At 37.4% G+C, this 21,217-nt stretch overlaps 1 protein-coding gene across 1 annotated transcript; it reads left to right on the top strand.

The window, feature by feature from the left end:
- LOC109336341 (L-galactono-1,4-lactone dehydrogenase, mitochondrial) lies at positions 553–19,248 on the top strand. Its single transcript, XM_019572875.1, has 6 exons — positions 553–1,280; positions 2,436–2,686; positions 8,885–9,070; positions 9,626–10,046; positions 10,360–10,500; positions 18,838–19,248. Exons 1-6 carry the CDS (start codon positions 639–641, stop codon positions 18,994–18,996), a joined length of 1,800 nt encoding a protein of 599 aa, XP_019428420.1. The 5' UTR covers positions 553–638; the 3' UTR covers positions 18,997–19,248.

The following is a 21,217-nucleotide window of genomic DNA, read 5'->3' as shown; positions in this document are numbered from 1 at the left end:
ATGATTTAATTTCTTACAATTGAGAACTAGAACATTGATAAAGGAAAGGGAAAAGTTCAAAAAAACTTCTTAAACTTTATGTGTTTTGAGAGTAGATACTCTAAACTATTTTTTCTTCCTAATTACTCTTTAAACTCTAACTATTTGTAAAATTGGTTCCTCTATATATATATATATAATTTTAATTTTTAATTAATTATTCAATGCTTTAAGCTTTGTTTTCCAGACCTACGTGAATAATTGGATATTTGGATGCAAACTAATAGGATGCTAATTAACATTTAGTGGAGTTTAACATTAACAAGGAATAAAATTACTAAAATGAGCGTAAAATCTATGTAAAGATAATGTAAAAATTTATGTATAGTGAGTGTATTATTCGTTATTCATTTATATTATTTTTAGTTGAGAAAAGTCAATAATAACTAAAAATGAATAATAAATAATATAATAACAATGTAAAAAATTATTATATTATCCGTGTTGGACAAAAATATAAAATACCTTCATTTACAAACAAAAAATGTAAATAAAAACTGTTTTTCTGTATACTCTGTATCGTAGCCTCTACCCTTGCCAAGTTCTCCCGTCCCTTTCACAACACTCAGATTTTCAGCTTGAATCACTGCCTCATAGAAATGCTTAGAGCTCTAATTCTCAAACGCTCGATTCCTCTTCACCATGAAAACCCTCTTCGAACCCTAACCTCTGCCAACACCACCACCGCCGCCGCAACCTACAACCACCTCCGCCGATTCTCCACCTTCCCCGAATCCTCCTCCTCCACCGATGCCCAAACCCGAAAGTACATCGGCTACGCGGCGCTCCTCATCTTCGGCGGCGTCGGCACCTATTACTCCTTCCCCTTGCCGGAGAACGCCAAGCACAAGAAGGCACAACTCTTCCGCTACGCCCCCTTGCCTGAGGACCTCCACACAGTCTCCAACTGGAGTGGGACCCACGAGGTCCAGACCCGAAACTTCCACCAGCCTGAGAACCTGGAGCAGCTTGAGAACGTGGTTAGGGAGGCGCATGAGAAGAAGACCCGGATTCGACCAGTCGGGTCGGGTCTTTCGCCGAATGGGATCGGGCTTTCGAGGGCGGGGATGGTGAATTTGGCCTTGATGGATAAGGTTTTGGAAGTGGATAAACAGAAGAAGACTGTGAGGGTGCAGGCTGGGATTAGGGTACAACAGCTTGTTGATGGGATTAAGGATCATGGACTTACACTGCAGAATTTTGCATCCATTAGAGAGCAACAAATTGGTGGCATCATTCAGGTTTTTATTTTATTTTATTTTACTTATTTATTTTAGTGAATTGACAACTTCCTTGTTGAGAAAAATTGTGCCCCCAATTTAGTCTTTAAGAAATGAAAATCTCACTGTGCTCACTGAAGTTTTAAGTGCCAGTCAAATCAGGACCTGTTTATTTAGGTTTAAAATAAGTCATTATACAAAAGTGATTCTAATTCTTCTAGCTTCTAGAATGAAGCTGAAATTTGTTTTTTCAGCAGCTTCTGCATTTATCGAAAAGCCTGACCAAACAAATATGTAAGGGTTAGAAGCAGTGTTTTAAATTGCACGTTTACTGCAAATGCGGAAAATTGTGGTAATTGCAACCCCGATTGTAGTCGGGATGCTGTTGCAGAGACTCCTGAAACCATAATATTACGGCCACAATTACGGTTGCAGAGTAAAATTGAAAACACTGGTTAGAAGTGATTTTTTAATCAAAATAATCATTTTTTGAGTGAAACAAGCCTTAACAAATGACCCCTTAGTAATTTTTATGACAAATTTAGGGATATATTAGTTCCTATTAGGAATTAGTTTGATTGCCATTTAATATTCTTAGGAAAAGTTAACAAGTTGAGATTTTACATTTCCCAAGGACTAAATTGGGAGACACATTTTTTCTTAGAGACAAATTTAGGTATTTACTCTTATTTGTAATTTGTAAGGTTTGATGAATTGGTAATGGTTTGATTAATTGAATTTCTTTGATTCATTCCTTGAAAATCAAATGGGTATAGCTTCATGTCAATTAATGGTGATTATGGATGAGTATGTGTTGGTTCATATCATTTAGATGGGCGATTGGTATCTGTTAGAGTCATTGTTCAGAGCTGGCAATATTCAAGTGTTTAAATAACATGGAACTTTTGTACACTTATTTGTTAAGCTTTGGTTTGAGTATGAGTTTTGGCATCGTAATGTGTTAAATTGACTGCCTACTAACTACATTATTGTGAATTCTTACATTGTAAGATAGATTAGGCAATGTGATGTATTTGGAATATTACTTGCAGACGAACTCAGGATTTTCTGCCTGCATCAGGGTTTAGTTGACTTGATGTAGTTTAGCGAACTAAATTCTATCCCTTTCTATGTTCATAATTCACAAATATAACTCTTTGTGTTCATGTTCTTTAGGTTGGTGCACATGGCACTGGTGCTAGATTGCCTCCTATTGATGAACAGGTGATTGCCATCAAACTGGTCACTCCTTCCAAGGGGACAATAGAGATATCAAAAGAGCGAGAACCTGAGCTGTTTTACCTTGCTCGTTGTGGCCTTGGGGGACTTGGAGTTGTGGCTGAAGTCACCCTTCAGTGTGTTGATCGACAGGAGCTTGTGGAGCACACAGCTGTCTCAACCATGAAAGACATAAAGAAAAATCACAAGTAATTGTGTAATTGTTTGGGGTTGGTGAACCAAACAATTATGAAATATATTGAACACCATTCTCATTAATGTTCACAAACAATTATGAAATATATTGAACACCATTCTCATTAATGTTCACAAACAATTATGAAATATATTGAACACCATTCTCATTAATGTTCACAAACAATTATGAAATATATTGAACACCATTCTCATTAATGTTCACAAACAATTATGAAATATATTGAACACCATTCTCATTAATGTTCACAAACAATTATGAAATATATTGAACACCATTCTCATTAATGTTCACATTTTTCTTATGGAACTAAGATCCCAAACTTAATAAGCTTACCACTACCTGCCATAATAATAAATAATAATAGCCCAATTAGAACCAGTGACCACCGAGGGCCAAGCTAATATAATAACCAAAAAAATTATTATTTCAGAACATGTAAATATTACTGATCATTTTATTTAGCATTTAAATTGTACAATTTTTTTTGTGTGATCATCATTGTCACTATTATTTTTAATCGATAAAATATTATCATGCTTTACGAAATGACTGTCTGTACTTCACTGAATTCTTTTGTTTCTTTTGGTTTATCCCCCTGCCTGTAGTTTTGTGCTTGGTTGCTGCTGAAAATGGTTTTCTTGCAAATTAAGTTATTAAAAACAATCCACTCAGTCCTATTGGGAGAGTCAAGGGAGGCGATAGATGTTAAGCCAGAGCTGGAGGGATGAATCACGGGTTCTGTTTAAGCAGAAGTAAAACAAAGTATATATAGAATGCAAATTCAGTTGGATGTGTGTGAATCCTGATTTGGAGGTGAAAATGGAGATGGACCATACCACAAGTCACACAGTTTAATTATCTAGGTTCTATAATAAGCACTGGTATCCAATCTAACAGAAAACAATAGGATAGAAAGGAAAAGCCCCTAAACCAGAATCAATTTGATTCTTGGCAGGGTTCTAAAGAATTGTATTATTTTGAAGTAGTTACAAGTAGAAGAAGAAAGAGAACAAGGATCCCACGATCCTAACCCACTGATTCCACAATCAGATTGGAATTAATTAACTAACTTTCCCCCAAAGCTGTTTTGCAGCCTAACCACTTTAACTACCCAAGGGTTAAGAGGAAAGTTTGTTATTCTAACCAAACCTTCCTTTTCCCATTTTATATACATTTTTAACCTCAGGCTTGGGTTTGGCCTTATCAATACCCCCCTAAAATTTTAAACTTGTCCTTAACTTGAAAGCTAGGAAATCTGTCTTGTAAGGTGACTGCCATCTCCCAAGTGCACAGTCATGGTTAGGAAGTTTCTGCCATTTAACCAACGCCTCCACATTACCTTGACCATCTTCCCTACTGTCAATGACATTCTCTGATACCACCTCCAATTCTAACTCCTCATTCAGCATAGGTGGAAGAGGTTGAGGTTGGTGATGAGGTTTAAGAGCCTTCTTCAACAAAGAGACATGAAAGACTGGATGAGTTTTGGTGTGACCAGGCAACTCCAAGTGATAAGCCACAGTTCCCACCCTCTTAATCACTTGGTAAGGTCCATAATACCTTGATTCATAGCCTCTACCTAAGAGTTATTAGCTAACACCCCTCGTGCCCTAGGTAGTCAATGCTAGCCTGACCAAAACTATACTTCTTCAAATTAGTTTTTAAATAATGCTCACCCAATAAAAGCCAAAACTGCTCGTAGATGTTGGCTATGAGAAACTAGATCAGGGCTATACACCAATATGTCATCAAAAAATTCCAATGTGAACTTCCTCAAGAAGGGTTTTAAGATCTCATTCATGAGAGGTTGGAAAGTGGAGGGTGCATTAGTCAGCTCTAAGGGCATAACTAGGAACTCATTGTGACCTTTATGAATTCTAAAAGCTGTCTTTCACACATCTTCTGGCCTCATCCTTATCTGATGGTATCCTGATTTCAGGTCAAGCTTAGAAAACACCCTTGCCCTTCCCAACTCATTCAACAACTCCTCAATCAGTGGAATGGGGAACTTGTTGGGGATTGTAATCTTGTTGATGGGCATGTAGTCCACACAAAACCTCCAACCTCCATCTTTCTTTTTCACCAAGATGATGAGGCTAGAGTAAGGGCTTATGCTGGGTCTAATCACCCCAACTTCTAACATCTCAACCACTAATCTCTCTATCTCAAATTTATGATAACATGGGCATTTGTAAGGTCTGAGATTGGGTATCTCAGCCCCTTCCTTCAGGTGTATGGCATGGTCATGTTGCCTAGAGGGTGCTAGCCCTTGAAGGTCTTGGAAAACCTCCTAATGCTGCTGTAGAACTCCTTCCAATTATGTTGGAACCCCCCTTCCTAGTCCAGACTGAGTAGGCATGTCACACTACAGTAGCAATCCCTCCCCTCCTTCAACAACACTTGCATAAAAGCCCCTAAGGAAAGTTCTGCCCTAGTCAAAGGAGGGTCTCCCACAATGGTAACTACTGAATCTCCCCTTTTATCAATCAACATCATTTTCCCAAAATCAACTCTTACTTCCCCTAAGCTTGCCAACCATTCTAACCCCAGTACCATATCCACCCCTCTCAAAGCAAACAACTAGAAGTCTTGGATTACCTCTATTTGTTGCATACATAGCTTGAGTTGTGATTTTTCCCTTGCAAGTAATGTGGTGACCATCTCTCATCTCAACCACATAGGCTTTGGTCTCTTCCACCTTCAGCTGCAACTGGTTCACTAAGTACTTTGAAATGAAATTGTGGGATACCCCACAATCAATCATGATGACCACTTGACTTCCACCAAGAATACCCCCAATCTTCCAAGACTTTGTGGATGTGAGCCCTTTTTCATGGAATACAAGGAAAGTTGTAGGGAGTTGAAGTTTTCAACTTCTGCCCCTACTTCCTCCTCACACTCAGCTTCCTCCTCTTCAGCCATGAGAAGCATCCTCAACTGCTTGTTCTTGTACCAATGTTCCCTAGAGAGGTTTATCACACCTGAAACATAAACATTTTTCTCTTTTCTCCTTCATCCCAGTACTGGTTAACCTCCTATACTCCCCCATAGCTTTAGAGCTATCAGCCTCTTGAGTGGTTCTAGGTGGTTCTAGGTGGTCCAACCACACTCCCCATGGATGATCCCTCTCTCCTACTGCTACTGGCAGAAGAAAGTTCCAAAATCACAGCCTTGCTATAAGAATTGCTTCGAATTGACCCAAAAGACCTTGCATACCCCAAGTGGGTCCTCTTACTCACCACAAGATTCTTCTGCTCAATAAGAATGACCTTCTGAATCACCTTTGGTAAGGTCTTCAGTGCATACAACCTCACTTCCACCCTTATTTCCTCCTTGAGTCCATTCAAGAACACCCCTCTAACAAAGTCTTGGTTAATTTCCCTCAAGGCTCAAGCCTATTTTTCAAACTCTTCTACATAAGCCTCTACACTCCCTTCTTATCTAAATGACAGTAGTAACTCAAAGGGGTTTTGAACCATTGATGGTTGGAACCTCCTTACCACTGCTAATTTAAAAATTTCCCATCTAGGAGATGGATTGCAGCCTTCCCACCATTGGTACTAGTTGAGAGCTCTACCTTCTAAAGCAACTAGTGTGGCTCTCATCTTCTCATCCTCAGAAATGGCCCTAAGGGTGAAGTACCTTTCTAATTTCTACACCCATCCATAAGTATCCTCCCCCATGAAGATAGGAATCTCCAGTTTCCTCCATCTATCACGACTCTGGCCTAGTTTATGGCTATCAACCTCCTCATCATTCTCACTGCCTTCTCCCAAGGAATTCTCACCTCGTGTAACCCCCAGCTTGGTAGCTATGGCAGCAAGCAACTCCTCAGTTTTCTTGGTGTGTGCCTCGTTTAATTTCAACCTTAGACGCATCTCTTCCTTTACTTGGCGCATTTCTTCAATTTCTTGCATCCAACTATCATTATCCCTTGCCATGCTTCTTGTAGAGACCATACGATAAAAACTCAACAACGAAAATGGTGGTTCTTGCCAACAGGCACCAAAATGGTGCTCTGATGCCAGTGATAAGCACTGGTATGCAATCTAACAGAAAACAATAGGATAGAAAGGAAAAACCCTTAAACCAAAATCAATTCGATTCTTGTCAGGGTTCTAAAGAATTGTATTATTTTGAAGAAGAAGTAGTTACAAGTAGAAGATGAAAGAGAACAAGGATCCCACGATCCTAACCCACTAATTCCACAATCAGATTGGAATTAACTAACTAACTTCCCCCAAAGCAGTTTTCCTAATTATAGCAGCCTAACCACTTTAACTACCCAATGGTATAAGAGGAAAGTTTGTTATTCTAACCAAACTTTCCTTTTTCCCCTTTTATATACATTTTTAACCTCATGCTTGGGTTTGGCCTTATCATTCTACCATAAAAAGTGAAGAATAAATAATGATATAAATTGTAGGATACAACCTAGGTGGATGAAATGAAGAAATGCTTTATATGTTTTATTTGTGATAGAAATGTATCAAGTTAAAAGGAAATTTACCACATTGCCATAGACTAGCATGTTTTTGTTATGGGATGTTGGGAACTAAAGTGACAATAAGAACATAAATATGTTATACATGAGAATGGTGCATTGGATGAGTGGGCATTAAAGAAAAGATTGGATCAAATTGAAGAGTAAATATATTAAAAGGAAAGTAGGAGTGCCACCTACTCGGAAAAATGGTAGAATAGTTTCCACATTCAGAAGTAGACCAACAAAAATAAGTTATAATAGTTGGTCAGGTGGAGGACAGCCTAGTAATTAAAGGTAGAAAAAGACGAAGACAAATGCTGTGAATTCATTAGGAAGGACTTGGATCTACATGACCTCTTTGAAGATTTGATTTATGATTGAATTCAATGGCATCATTTGATCCACATACTTGACTCTATCGAATGAGAAAAGGCTTTGTTTGTTGTTGTATTGTTGCATGAAATTTATTTCATTCAGTTATCTTGAAAGGACCAGCTTATGGTGTCCCTTAATGCAGCACATCCATGCACCCCTTTGCAATTGCTTGTGATGTGTTTATTTGTTTCGTTGCAATAGTTTCAGAATTTTAGATTATGTGATAATGTGATCTACTTATATCATTGAATTTGGTGAAGGGAGGAAACAATAACCTTTGGTGCACATTTCTTACAACATATCAAGAGAATAAGTTTTATGTATTGAATTTGGACCAAGTAGGGGCATCAAGGTGTTGGAACATATCCCTAGCTTGCTAGGATAGATTGATTGGTGCCAATTGGTTGGCCTGCCTACTGACCTACTCTAAGTTGAGAGTTGAGTCACGAGGCTTATGTGAAGGCTTTTGCTTCATGTCTCCTAGATTGGAGGGCACTGCGTGAGGCTGGATTTATAGAGCAGTAACTACCTCCAACTCCCAACAGTGGAGGGGTTACAGGCTACAGCACTACCAGTCCATGATTCCTCTTGAGCCTAGCTATTTGGACCAACAATTTAAAAAGAAGGCGACTCCACCTAGCGGGATTAAGGCTTGGTTGTAGTTATTGTTTTGTGTATTGAATTTGAAATAACATAATAGGTTAAAAATCACATGTTATGGATGGGTTTCAATTTTGGAGCCTATAAAATGTCTTCGAACAGGAAAGCACTGGGAAAGTAAAATGAACTTGTATTAAATTGGACTTAGAATTCGCTTTCAAGTTGAATTGTGCATAAAAGAAAAGCAGGAAGCAAGAAGGGTGTTTTGGATAGACATATGTAGTGTCGTAATGGTACTTTCAAATTCAAAGCAATTATCAAACATAATAATATACCGAGTAAATGTTCAGTTTGCTTTTCTAAAGATATATTCAACATCGGATTCTCCCTCCATTTTTTAAATATATGAATTGGTCCTCCAAAATTATGTGTAACGTCAACTTGGTCCATGAAGAACAAACTGATGTCATTAATTATCACTGAATGATAAGTTTATGTCACCGATAAAAGGAGGACTTGTATGTTTTTGTGAATATCTTTTGAGGACCAAAATATATGCTTAATATGATCCTTAACATTTTGCTAGTATTTTACTTTCACATGCTGTGTAAACTCCACTGACCCATTTATTTCTGCATCATGAAATGTGCTTTTATCTTATCTTTTGGTTGAAGTTATCAGGGATCTGCTTCCAATATTTATATGGCTCTTTTCTATCTTATGCAGGAAATTGTTATCTGAGAATAAGCATGTCAAGTACCTGTATATCCCATATACTGACTCTGTTGTGGTTGTGAGATGCAATCCTGTTTCGAAGTGGAAAGGACCTCCCAAGTTCAAACCAAAGTATACTAAAGATGAAGCCATACAACATGTGCGCGACCTTTATAAGGAGTCTCTCCAGAAATATGGGTATGGTGATACCTTTTCTGTTTATTGTATGATTTCTCAATTTATTTTGAAATGGGAATAGAATACTGAAGTGGCCATGATGTGAAAGAAGAGTATTGCTATGACTACTTTACAACTAAATCAATGCTAGCTGAAGCTGTGGCTTTCTCTTTTCCGCAAGTGGTTACACTTATTTGTTTGTCTTCTTTTCATGGCATTTCTTATTTATTTAATTATTTATTGTCCTGTCTGCATTTTCATTTATTTAAACATATTGAAAATTCTGTTGCTTTGTCTTTCACCTTTTTGTAGGGCTGTGAAATCCTACTAGTTTAATGTAAGTTAGTGAGCATGGACCGGTAAATGTTAGTGTATTTTTCTTATTTATCTTAAGAGTTGTTCGCACACTTTATTGATACTCTGAAAGGGCTTTAATGTTTAACCGCAAGTTCATCTTATACTACAGTTTTCTTTGGTTTCTAGAAGTTTTCTGCCAATGGCTCTCATTTATATCTTTAGTTAATGGTGTTATGATTTTAATGTTGCCAAGTCACAAGTTTCTATTCTTGTTTACAGAGCAGAAGGAAATAAGGGTAAATCATCAGACAATGGTGAAGAAAACATAGATGAACTTTCTTTCACAGAGTTAAGAGATAAGCTAATTGCCCTAGATCCTCTAAATAAAAATCACATCATCAAGATCAATCAAGCTGAGGCTGAGTTCTGGCTGAAGTCAGAAGGCTATAGAGTTGGGTGGAGTGATGAAATATTGGGCTTTGATTGTGGAGGCCAACAGTGGGTATCTGAGACATGCTTCCCTGCTGGAAAACTATCTAACCCAAGCATGAAAGACCTTGAATACATTGAAGAGCTGATGCAACTGATAGAGAAAGAGGAGATATCTGCACCAGCTCCAATTGAGCAGCGGTGGACGACTAGCAGTAGAAGTCCCTTGAGTCCTGCTTCAAGCCCATCCGAGGATGATATATTTTCATGGGTAATAATCCTATCCTGGATAACTGAAATGGTTACCAACAGTATGAATGTAGTTCCCACTTTTTTATCTTTGCCAGGAAGGGCTTCTTCAGCAGTGCATTTTTGTTGAAAGATAGATAACTTATTTGCTGGAATTTTTATATCAAAATAGGCAACTACTTGGATTTAGTTTAGTCAACTACTAATAGCATTGTCCTTCATTACCTATAACTAAATGTTTTTAAATCAATAGATAATAACCCCTGGCTTCTATTAAGTTTAATATTATGATGCTAATTTGGTTTTATAGTCAATTATTCTTGACGGTGTTTCAGGTTGGTATAATCATGTACCTCCCTACTACGGATGCTCGCCAAAGGAAGGATATAACAGAAGAATTCTTTCATTACAGGCGTCTGACCCAGGCAAAATTATGGGATCATTACTCTGCTTTTGAGCATTGGGCTAAGATTGAGGTAATTATCTAAGCATTACGAATTGTGGAAAATGATTCAACCTGGTATTTGAAACTGATTTACCATTTGTTGTCTTAATCTAAGTTGTTTGATGTTTGACCTAATTTCCTCGTATTTGACGGAACGTTTATCTAGACCCGGAGTGAAGTTGTGGGCAAAACGTGAGACCCAACGACAGAAGGATCTAGAGTATGGAATAGATCTTTTAGAAACAGCAACAAGTGAGGTACTTGGTTATTCATAACTGAGGAGGGCATCCGGTTAATGAGGGAACAGGCTGTGAGAACAGCGTTTCACCAAAAACGAGACAGAACATGCCCAACCTGAGTTGTCTCAATTAGTTGTCAATTTTTACATTAAGCAACTCTGTTGTGTTGGGGGTTTAGCACAAGACGTTTGGTGAAGAATGGCATTAGTGGCCATAAAGTTTTGAAAAGGTTGTCACAACTATTCACGGGCAATATGACTACACAAATTGAGACAATAAATTATGTTTCTATTTCTTTATAAAAGGTATGAAAAATTGAAAACAACTGTGTTTTGCATTAGAAATATCCAAGTATGATGAGAATAGTGACAGATAAACACGACAAAACATGTGGAACGAAACATCGACACATTGTGATTAGGAGAGACTCATACCAACTTCTACGACTTTGAAGACTGCGATGGCCCAACTGAGCATGAATGGTCAAAGCAGAGACTGAATAAACACGAGAAGGAGCAAAAAGCTGATGGAGACCATTGGACTCACACCTGATGCTAATCATTTGTCTCGAACTCCGGTCCTTCAAGAAGACAAAATCTTTAATGAAATAAATAATTAAGTCAAGAGAACGAGCTAAATAACCCAACAAAAAGTATATTGAATGGAGAAACAAAAACATAAAGCGCATAATCAATCGAAAGGAAGGGATGGGCGATACCCACCCCTTGAGACTGATTTTTTGATCCATTAGCTAAGGTAACAAAAAATTAAGTAACTTTAAGTGTAAACATTAGGCATAAGAGATTTGTTACTAGATATATGATCATATGCACCAGAGTGAAGAATTCAAGGGCCTAATATGTTTTTTCAGTCAGAGAGACAAGCATAAGATTTACTTGTGTACGCAATAGAGGCTGTGGGATTGGGGCCCTCATATTCCTCAAATTTCTTCAGAAATCAGCATTGGCTGCCAGTGATGTAGGGTATTAGTGGAAGACTCATATACGGGCAGGTGGATCAGCCTCTACAACATTAGCTGTGCGAGGAGAGCAACCATGCAAAGTCTACCATCTATCAGTAGTGTGGCTCAATAGTGGAAATGATCACTTTTTGAGAAAGACTTATTAGAATGGCAGCGCCAAGTATGACACAACCATTGCTCTAAGATACAACAGCCGAAGTATCAACTAGAGGAGGCATGACTAGATGAAGAAAATATTTGGTAGGGCTCGATGTAAAGTGGACCAAGCCGTGTTAAGAATATACGGTGGGTGATAATGGATCTACCGAGTAACATGGATTAGGATTTCCATGGTGAAAGAAACAAGGTGGTGGGTGGGTAGATGTGCGCAAACCTTACCCGTGTGATTGAAGAGGTTTTTTTCTAGGATTTGAACCCATGATCTCCTGGTCTCAAGGCAAGAAACCTTACTGTTGTGCCGAGGCTCACCCTCTGGTGCAGGAAACGAGAGAAGAGAAATTTATAACAAGAAAGCTCTCTCTCTCACACATAGACACACTCACATGCACATGCTCACACTCACATGCACATGCTCACACTCACACCTGCATACCAGCACATGGCACATGGTCATGTATCTCTATGGACTTTGTGTTGTTACTGAACTATAAATAGAATGATTTATGCTACTACCACCACAACCACTACTAGAAATATTAACTTGGAAGATAAGAGCAATTGACCAATATTGGCATGGTTGGGGATGTAGGTGCTAGTGGTGTCATCAGAAATATTCAACAATCGTTGAAAGGCCTGAGACCATGTGGGACTATAATAAACACTGGTTAAGATCTGTTGGTGTACACACTCTAGTGTTTGTGGAAGAGTAGAGGATAAAAGTCATAAATAACTGTCAATGCTGCTTCTATGCAGATTGATCCTTAAGTAGGCATCATGTTATCAAATTCCTTGCATCAACGAGCATGCCTTGCCAAGGAAAGAATCCATATGAGTACCTTGTTCTTCGCGTAAACTCATTTTACTAGTGCAGTTGTTTTGGGCTTCTTGCCACACCACATAGCAAGTTTCTATTGATTGAAAAAGATTTACCATCTTCGGATCAATGGACTGCCATAGGACATTGAGAAGCTGTACATCATTTTCTTTCCATAAGAAAGATCAACTTTTGGGACATCTTCAAGTTTCTTGGTAAGATTCTCTCATCGCCCCTCTTTGCAAACAAAATCTTTACAAAATTACCAAAATTTTAAGTGGGTGATATGGTTAACTTGGTTGTAATTGACAGGACTTTTAGCAGTCAATAAGATGTAGATGAGTTTACTGGAATGCCAAGAACACTGCCTTCCGTTGTGAGAAATCAAGGAAGATGACCAAAAAATAAAAGGAACACCCTGGAATACGTCCGAAATGGACTGGGTAGGTTTGGAATCAACAACATACAACTAAGACACTATAAATTGCCCAAGAATAGGAGGATTGAGTCACCCACGATATGGAACATCCCTAAAACAGGGAAGATGAGAACCGAAAGAGATTGGGATTTCTTCTATAGGGGATTAAGAACAATGATGGAAAAAGATACTTTTCTTCAGGTGTATCAAGCTTGTGACGGCACATGAAGCGTTAGGTGGAAGCATGACTTCACTTTTGAATACGGGGTTGTCTTGCGATTCTTTATATATTAAGGTCATCATTAGATACAAAGAGATATATTCGTAATCAAATAAAAGAATAAATCCTAAATTTGTTTTTAATTGACTCTATGCTATAGACAAGGACAAACATTTTAATATAACATATGTGCAGTATAGTGCAATTGATACTCTAACATAACTAGTATCATCAAAGATTTGAAGTGGAAAATTAAAGTGAAGTATTGAAATATACTTAATTTACTGTAGAGTTTAGCAAGAGGCGAACAACTCTACTGTAGAGGTAAAGATTGAGGATTGTATCATATCATAAGTCACTAAATTTAAGTATCTTTGGTCAATCATATAAGACGATGGATAAATTAACGGAGATGTGAACCATAGGATTCAAGCGAGTTGGATGAAATGGCGGAGTTGGATGAAATGGCCCCTTTTCCAATCCCTAATTTCTCGGCTATGGCAGCTACCAATTCCTCCGTTCTCTTCATACGTGCCTCATTCAGTTCTCGGCTATGAACTTCCTCTCTTTCTTGGCCTCAACTATCACCTTCCTTTGCCATACTTCTCGTAGAAACCATACGCAAGAATCAACAGCAGGAAATCGCGGTTTTTCCCAACCCTCAGGCACCATGAATGGTGCTCTGATACTAGTGATAACACTGGCACCAATTAAGAATTGAATTTAGAACAACAAGAGTAGAAAAGAATTGCCCCTAACCTAGAATCAAGGTGATTCTGTTAGGGTTTTATGTGAATTTTATTGAAGAAGAGTGGATTACAAGAAGAATAGTGAATAGAAAGAAGAACTTGAATCCCACGATCCAATCCTAGCTTCTGATTCCAAATCAGTGAGCTCACTCCTAACTAACTCCCTCCAACTAACCACCTTTCTATTTATAGAATCTCCCCTCCCACTAACTAACTACCTAAGGGTAAAGAGGGAAGTTTGTTATTATTAAACCAAACTTTCCTTTTCCCTCTAGTATATACATTTTTTATAACATGCTTTGTCCCATCACTAGCCTTATCAATTTCAGGTGTCATTTGTGATAAAAAGGCATCACTCAAGCTTAAGGGGAAGCTTTACCGTACGACTATAAGACCTGCAATGTTATATCAGATTGAATATTGGGTGATTAAATGTCAATCAGAGAATAGACTCCAAGTAGTAGAGATGAGAATATTACGTAGGATAGGTTGACACTAGGCAAGATAGGATTAGAAATGAATGCATTATGGAGAAAGTTGAAGTACCTCCTATTATAGAAAAGATGGTAGAATCATGCCATAGGTAATTTGGACATGTGTGGAGAAGATTGGTAGAAACCACTATAAGGAGAGTAGATCAAATGAAATATATTCCAATTCCTAGAGGAAGAGGGAGACCAAGAAAGACTATAGGGGAAATGATAAAGAAAGACTTTTAGATAATGCTTTGTCAATAAACATGATTTATGATAGAACATTATACTGTTATTCGATCCATGCAGCTGATAGAACTGGTATTTCGAGTAGAAGAATATGAGAACAATATGAGTGAACTGTGCAAAATCAATGTGATTCTGAACTAGGGTATTGTATTTCTTTCTTTCTTGGATACAGAGAATGATACAAGTTTATGAATAGTAGTAACTGATTCCTTATGAATCAATTTCCCCAACTGCCTAACTTCTCAAAAACTACCCATTCCCAAGTATTTCCCTCTTATTTATACTAGCTAATAATACCAGAATTCCTAACTACCAGTTAGTTAGTTAGTTAATTTTGTTTCTTGCGCCTAACATATACATTCTTGATAGGGGGTCTAAACTTATTACAAAACCTCCTTAGGTTGAACCAACAATTCAAGTTCCTCATTCATTATAAGTGGTAGCATATGAGGTTGTTGGTGTGGTTTAAGTGCCCGTCTCAACAATGACACATGAAAAATAGTATGTATCTTTGAATGGGCAGGAAGGTCTAATTTGTAAGCCACTACACCCACCTTGCTCTGAATCTGATATGAACCATAAAAGTGCGAAGCTAACTTTGCAAAGGGTCGATTAGCTAAAAACTTCAACTTATAAGGTTGCATTTTCAAATAAACCCAATCCCCCACCTCAAACTCCACCCACCTCCTATGCTTATTGGCTTGAGCTCGCATTTGATCCCGGGCTTGAAGTAAATTCTGTTTAAGCTCACTTAAAATATCATCCCTTTTCTGCAACAGCTGATCCACTTCCTCTACCTTTGAAGGAATGGCACATCCTTCCCAAAACAAGAAACATGATACTCTCTTGTATGTTCTTAAAAATCTAGAATGCCTTCCCATCGGGGTATCTTGACATGCAGCGAGGATCATTGGAATTTTGTTTGAGTTTCTCGGCAGCACCAACCTACCCTAGAACAATAACCTTCCGTTTCTAAATTCAAACCCAACATGGGAATTAGAGTAAATTATCAAGTCCTGAATTACTTGCTTCCATTTTGATTCATGTTGAAGCTCTTGACACCATTCATCAATCTCATCCCCTAATAAAATGGAAATCGCTAAGTACATGTCCCTCTTTGACAAAGCATCAACTGCTGAATTTTCACTCCCAAGCTTACATTGAATTTCAAAATCTAACCCAATTAATTTCACAACCCACTTAAATTGTTCTTCATTAAAGAGCCTTTGATTCTTGAGAAATTTAGACTTCGTTGGTCAGTTCGAATGATGAAATGGCGACCAAAAATATAATTTCTCCATCGTTGAACTGTTGGAACTAAAGCCATAAATTCCCTCTCATAAACGAATTTTTGCTGAGCTCTAGGAGATAATCCATAGCTCCAAAAGGCTAAAGGACGACCCTCTTGCATTAAAACTGCATCCAACCCTTTACTTGAAGCATCTGTCTCAACCACAAAATCCTTATCAAAATCAGGTACTACTAGTAATGGTATTTCTGCCATGGCAACCTTCAAGTTTTCAAACGCAATTGTCGCTTGTGTAGTCCAACAAAATTTGTCTTTCTTTAAAAGATCTATTGATGGCTTAGCGATCTTGCCATAACCCTTAACAAAACGCCTATAATACCCTGTGTGGCCTAGAAACCCACATAGACCTTTGATATCTTTAGGAATTGGCCAAGAACACAAGGAAGCAATCTTAGATGGATCTGCTGCCACCCCTGTCGGAAATCACATGTCCAAGATAAGTCAAGGAATACTGACCAAAACTACATTTCTTTTTGTTTGCTTCTAAAGAATTTGCATGCATCACCTTCCAATACTTGTTGCAAATGAGCAACATGAGATAAAAAATCCTTGTTGTAAATTATAATGTCATAAAAAACCCAGCACAAACTTCTTTAAGAAAGGTTTTAAGACTTCGTTCATAAGGGCTTGAAAGGTTTATGGAACATTTATGAGGCCAAATGGCATCACAAAGAATTCATAATGCCCCTCATGAGTCCTAAAAGCTGTCTTCTCAATATCACTCTCCTTCATCCTGATTTGATGATAACTCGATTTCAAATTCAACTTCGTAAAAATTGTGGCCTCTCCTATTTCATTCTATAATTCCTCAATAATTAGAATGGGAAATTTGTTGGAGATAGTAATTTTGTTTAAGGCGTGATAATCCATGCAAAATCTCCATCCTTTATCTTTCTTTTTTACCAAAATGATGAGACTCGAATAAGGATTAATGCTCTGCCTTATAACCCCAACTTCCAACATTTCCGGCACCTATCTTTCTATCTTTAATTTTTCATAGTGTGGGTATTTGTAAGTCCTCAAATTTGGAATATCAGCCACTTCGTTAAGATGTATGGCATGATCATGCATCCTTCTTGGATGTAGACCTTGAGTATCCAAAAATATCATATTAAACTCTGTTAATAAACCCATAAGTGCCTCTGAAATATTGTCTCCCCACTGCTTGGACTTGTCTTCAGATTCACAATGAAGAATCAACCCTTCTTCTTCTTTGTGGACTTGCATGAAAGCCCCAAAAGACAATTCAGTCTTGGTTAAAGCTGAATTTCCAGTTATCTTCAACAACTATGCACCTTTCTTCAAAGTGAGTTCCAACTTCCCAAAATCGGCTTTAACCTCCCCTAAACTGGCCCGCCAATCCAGACCCAACACTACATCTATCTCTTTTAACCCAAACAAGTAAAAATCTTGTTCCACTCCAAATTCAGCATCTTCATTAATGACTTAGAACACTTTCCCTTACACCTCATCTTAAGGCCATCTCCCACCTCCACCACATACGATGCAGAGGAATTTTTGAATCTACATTAACAGTTTTATTGGACAAATTGTTGTTTCCAAAATACCTAGGAGATTTATGGAAATTGTCTTGTTCAACACAATTTTTTTTGTTCTATCATGATGGATTTTTGGATTACCTCTGAGAGAGTTTGAAGATCATATAGTCGCACCTCCACTTGAATTTCTTCCTCTAACCCATTCAATAAAATTCCTTTTACGAATTCTTGATCGATTTCTTTCAAAGCTCCCACATATTTCTCAAATTCATCCACAAATCCCTCTACATTGCCTGTTTGTTTGAGTGCCAATAACAGTTCAAACGGATTCTGAATCATTAAAGGTTGAAACCTTCTAACCACTGCCAACTTGAAATCTCCGAAGTTAGTTTTGGATTGCATCGTACCCACCACTGGTACAAACTTAGTGCCCTTCTCTTCTTCAAAAACCCCTTTCAATAAGAAATATCGCTCCAATTTGTGTGTCCATCCGAATGCGTCGTCACCAGCAAAAAATGGTATTTCCAATTTTCGCCAACGTTCTTGCCCTCGGTTCTTATGAGATTTGTGATACCCACTGCCTTCATTGTTAAGATTCCCTGATGATTGAAACCTTAATTTTGCTGCGATGGAGGACAACAACTCCTCCATTTTCCTTGTTCGTGCTTCTTTCAGTTCCACTCGAGTTCGCAATTCTTCCCTCTCCTGTTGTAATTCCTCTCTCTCTTGGTTCCAATCGTCAGAATTTCTTGCCATGCTTCTTGTTCTGACCATGCATAGTGCAGCAGATGTATGATTTCTCAAGGCACTAGATCCATGCTCTGATACCAGTGATAGAACTGGTATAGTGGTATTTCGAGTAGAAGAATAGGAGAACAATATGAGTGAACTGTCAAGAATCAATGTGATTCTGAACTAGAGTATTGTATTTCTTTCTTTTTTGGAAACAGAGAATGATACAAGTTTATGAACAGTAGTAACTGATTCCCTATGAATCAATTTCCCCAATTACCTAACTTCTCAAAAACTACCTATTCCCAAGTATTTCCCTTTTATTTATACTAGCTAATACCATAATTCCTAACTACCAGTTAGTTAGTTAATTTTGTTTTTGCGCCTAACATATACATTCTTGATAGGGGGATAAACTTATTATAGAACCTATCAGTAGTCGACCCTAGTTAGTGGGATAAAGACTTGGTTATTGTTGTTGTATTAAAGTATACTTAATTTTTATGCTGGTTATCTTCTATTTAGGTTCCAAAGAACAAGGAGGAGCTTGCAGCTGTCCAAGAAAGGCTAAGAAAGCGGTTTCCTGTGGATGCTTACAATAAGGCAAGAAAGGAATTGGATCCCAACAAGATCATTTCAAATAACAAGTTGGAAATGCTCTTCCCCCAAACAGATAGCATATAAAATTTTACGTTGATTATTTGTTTATCTGTACTTGTCCTGTTTTTCTCTCTCTCCCTTTTTCTTTAGTATATCGAGTGTATCCTCAACACTATGTTTTTGCAGCCTAACTTTTTGAACTGTGAATGCAAAATATTTGATACACATTCAGGATTACTTTTATATAAGTACATTCTTTTAGTTTATTGTCTTCATGGAGAAGCCTTGAACTCCAAGAAGCTTTAAGAGTTCTGATGTAATGGATTAAGGGGACAAGAGGAGCTTAATTGATCTTTACATTCTACTGCCACTCTTCCAACCAGTAAAAGGAAGTATAAAGGAGGGGGAAGTATGCTGTTTATATACTTCTATAATTTTGGCAGGGCGTGACCACTTCCAGCCTTTTTCCTAAGGCTTGTTATCATGCATTTTGGGATTTTAGCTTTGATAGTAACAGTCTTAATTTTTCTCCTATAGTTTAAATTTTAGACACAACTTCACTTTTGAGGGTAGATGTATACAGTCTTACCCCCACAAGCGGAGAGGTTATTTCCAGGATTTAAGCCCATGTCCTCATGGTCACTGAGCAATAACGTTCTTGTTACAAATTTGTCTTGCTAATTAAATACTAGAAGCTTATTGTCCCTCAGTCAAGCCCCTCTCACTTTTCTTCTTTGAACCTGTTAGCAACAGTCCCCAAGTGGGACAACCTATGTTAGGTAGGTCTTGTTTGTGAAACTGTTAGAGTTGGTTAGCCATTTGAAAATTACGATAGGTATGTAAAGGAACTCAATTAATTGTTTAGTGAGCTTGAGTGAGAACAGACTCAAATTACTAGAGATTACATTTGTAGGGTATTATTTTTTCTTCCTCATAAAGGTCCGTTTGTGAGTTGAGTTCTAAAGAGCAATGAAAGGTAGGGGTCATAAAATGCACTTTTGAGTTAGCTTTGGATTTTTCATTTTCCCTTCATTCCCCTCCAAAATTCATTCTGCAAACATATCATAAGGTTCCCTTGGTCCATCAAAGGGGAAGGCTATGCAATAAAGTTCCATACCTTTCTTATTAAATCTCTACATTTTGAATCAATATCTGTCAGAACTTAGAAACTATTCTGTTGAGGTGGTTCTCAATAGGGTACCCCGAAATTATGGAGGAATGTAAAAATGAGTTCCCTTGGATCTTTAGACTAAATAGGCTGGGTTTGCGCATATTTGTGTGCATGAGAGTGATGTGAATGCAATTATAAATCTAGGAATTTCATCGAATTTGAAGAATTAGGGCTTATCGTGAGAGAGAAAAAAATTGGAAATTAATCTACTAGCTATTTCTGTTACAGCAGCTGCTATTTATACTTTTATAGTTAACTATCATAGCTAGCTTATACAATTGACACTAATTAAGCATTCTCAATGTAAAGATTTATACATAATTACTACATCATCCATAATTCATGTTGTATTTTTTTGAAGAGTCAATGATAATTAGTAATGATTCTATGATAATTTGAAGAGTCAATGACAATTCATTTTCTATATTATAACTTAGCTACTATAGTAACTGATTCTATCATTACCCCACCCTTAACAAAGTCATTGACCTCAAAAGGATGTAAATGCTTGAAACTCTTTGAGGAAAACATAATAGAGCTCACAGATCGCATCTTCAGGTACCTTATGGGTCCATTTAAATCCAACACTTTAGTAACATCTTCACCGTATCTCATAACTGTCATTCTGTCCAAAATAGTTGCATGCTCTTGTTGAAGTGTACAATCACCGTCAGGTTTGAAGGGTAGGCTAGCAGAACTTACAGTTGGACCCACATGCTTCTTCAATTTGTATGCTGCAACAGATGTGTTTATGTGTTTATCAGCTAATAATGGCTTTATTTTCTCTTGAACTCTCCTAAAATTAAACTACAATACTCTTTGCACATCAACTCAATCTTTAATTAATAGGATGCACCATTAATACATTTCTCCAGTAACATGTTACTTTTACAATAAAAGAAAAATTAAGGAATGAAAGGTTGCTAAAAGAAAACTTGAGAGGAGAAAGTGTCCTAATTTTTTAATTGTTTGATAAGGCAGAAAACAAACAAAAAAGTAGAATAATATTATTAAAATATCATTGATGTGTATGTATTTTTTTTCTCTTAATTTTAGGAATGTTAACGAGTCGAGTTTGGAGGGGAATGACAGGAAAATATAGGCTTTGGAGCCATCTCATTGGTGTATTTCAAA

The sequence above is a fragment of the Lupinus angustifolius genome, chromosome LG20 (genome assembly GCF_001865875.1).
Source record: "Lupinus angustifolius cultivar Tanjil chromosome LG20, LupAngTanjil_v1.0, whole genome shotgun sequence".
Lineage (NCBI taxonomy): Eukaryota > Viridiplantae > Streptophyta > Magnoliopsida > Fabales > Fabaceae > Lupinus > Lupinus angustifolius.
This window is presented reverse-complemented; position numbering and strand designations above follow the sequence as displayed.